General features: G+C 44.9%; 1 protein-coding gene across 2 annotated transcripts in view; it reads left to right on the top strand.

The window, feature by feature from the left end:
- LOC143127175 (B-cell scaffold protein with ankyrin repeats-like) overlaps positions 1-2,500 on the top strand; it is a 131,282-nt gene that overhangs the window by 2,062 nt on the left and 126,720 nt on the right. For both annotated transcript variants that reach the window (XM_076288488.1, XM_076288489.1), the window contains exon 2: positions 2,136-2,500. This exon is cut by the window's right edge and continues 37 nt beyond it. In XM_076288488.1, coding sequence (XP_076144603.1) covers positions 2,136-2,500 — 365 coding nt within the window. The remainder of the gene's footprint in view (positions 1-2,135) is intronic.

The raw sequence follows: 2,500 nt of genomic DNA on the forward strand, positions 1-2,500 counted from the left end.
ATGCTACAATGCTAAACGCCGTCTTAGTCATATGCTACAATGCTAAGCGACATTTTAGTCATATGCTAAAATGCTAAACGCCATCTTCAATGCTAAACGCCATCTTAGTCATATGCTACAATGCTAAACTCCATCTTAGTCATATGCTACAATGCTAAATACCATCTTAGTCATATGCTACAATGCTAAATACTATCTTAGTCATATGCTACAATGCTAAACGCCGTCTTAGTCATATGCTACAATGCTAAGCGACATTTTAGTCATATGCTTCAATGCTAAACGCCATCTTCAATGCTAAACGCCATCTTAGTCATATGCTACAATGCTAAACTCCATCTTAGTCATATGCTACAATGCTAAATATCATCTTAGTCATATGCTACAATGCTAAACGCCATCTTCAATGCTAAACACCATCTTAGTCATATGCTACAATGCTAAACGCCATTTTCAATGCTAAACGCCATCTTAGTCATATGCTACAATGCGAGGTTTGGTGCTGTTTTGAATAATATTATTGGTTAAAGAAATGCTATTTGGGTAGCATTAGGCTCACTGCCCCAAGCTAGCTAGCTAATCCACTGTTTGCTATTTGGGGCTATAGCATATACCGGGCCAAGCTCTGTAGTGGTTGATCAACGAAAAATACTGTCTCCACGGTTTATTTAATGTGTTTTAATGCAGAAAAACAACCTGGGGTCAATTTTTGCCGGAATTACACTTTAAGTGTTATTTTTAATGCATGAATTCACATTAGACATTATATCCAAAGAGTACTCGATTATAATGCAGTTTAAATGTAAGAAATCTTAAATAATTGATTAATTTGACATCAGTACCCTCCCAACATCGTCTCACACAAAAGGCCCATTACTGTCAGCGCTGACAAATAAATAATTTAATGTGTTAAGAAATATTTGATCAAGTTTATAACATTTATCCATTAAATGTAATCTACATTTGATACATTTTGATTTAGCTAATCTTGATGAATGGAACCTTTGTTGTAATATAGCAAGTATATCTAAATGTCAAAAATGTCCAATCAGCTGTAAGCTCAAAGCTCTCTTTTGAGGGTTTTAGGGTATCGATGAACTACATGATCCTGTGTCGTTTTCATTTGAGGGTTTTAGAGTATCGATGAACTATATGATCCTGTGTCGTTTTCATTTGAGGTCTTTAGGGTATCGATGAACTACATGATCCTGTATTGTTTTGAGGGTTTTAGGATATTGGTGAACTAGATAGATAGATAGATAGATAGATAGATAGATAGATACTTTATTGATCCCCAAGGGGAAATTCAACTACATGATGCTGTTGTTTTGTTGGAGATTAATAGATTTGTATTCTTCTCCTTTTTCTCTCTGTTTCTGTTCTCATTTCTACTCCTTCTTTCTATACACTCCTCCATCATCCTCCCTTTTTTCTACTCATTTCTCTCTCTCCTTCTCATCCCTTTTTTCCCATCTTCCTCATCTCTTTCCCCCACTCATTTCCAATCGATCCACTCCATCTCTCTATCTTTACACTCCTCTTCTCTCCATCCCTCACTACAAACTGCTATCTTTTCTTACCACTCTCCCTCTCTATTTCTCTCTCTCCCTCCTTCCATCTCCCTCTCTCTGTCTCTCTCATCCCTTTCTCTCTATCTCTCCATCCCTCCATCTCTCTCCACCCCCCTCTCTCTCCATCCCTCTTCCTCCCCATCCCTCCCTCTCTCCATCCCTCTCTCCATCTCTCCATCCCTCCACCCCCTCTCTCTCCACCCCCTTCTCTCTCTCCTAACTTCCTTCTCTCTCTTTCTCTCCACCCCCTCTCACTCAACCCCCTCTCTCTCTCCATCTCTCCTTCTCTCTCTCTCTTTCCACCCCCTCTCTCTCTCATCCCTCCTTCTCTCTCTTCCTCTCCACACCCTCTCTCTCCTTCCCCCTCTCTCTCCACCTCCTCTTTCTCTCCACCCCCTCCTCTCTCTCTCCATCCCTCCTTCTCTCCTTCTCTCCACCCCCTCTCGCTCCATTCATCCCTCCTTCTTTCTCTTTCTCTCCACCCCCTCTCTCCATCCCTCCTCCTCTCTTTCTTTCTCTCCACCCCCTCTCTCTCCATTCATCCCTCCATTCCTCTGTCTCCAGCTGCTGACCTTCTCATCATCTATGAGGCCGAGGCGGAGCAGTGGGCGTCCTACATGCGCTCCGTGCTCGTCGGCCCTGTCGCCGACGAGGGCATCTGTTGCTACGACATCGCCGCGGTGACCGGCAGGAAGAGCCAGGAGGACTTCCTGTGCCTGGTGCAGTACCGCTGCAAGCTGCTCATCCTGTCTCGCGGGCTGCTGGAGGCACTCTGCCCGCTGCGGCGCTTCTTCCTGGCGCGTGTACTGACGCCTCCCAGCCAGGTGGTGGTGCTGCTGTGCGGCGTGCCCAGCCTGGCGCCGCTCCTGGAACAGGTGCCCCTGCAGGGGGACGTCTACCTGCAGATCTCCAGCGAGCAGGAGGCCCAC

This window comes from Alosa pseudoharengus, unplaced genomic scaffold, assembly GCF_046254945.1.
Source record: "Alosa pseudoharengus isolate Yale_2024_CS ecotype anadromous, Long Island Sound unplaced genomic scaffold, YU_APseudo_1.1 YU_APseudo_1.1_scf_17, whole genome shotgun sequence".
NCBI lineage: Eukaryota > Metazoa > Chordata > Actinopteri > Clupeiformes > Clupeidae > Alosa > Alosa pseudoharengus.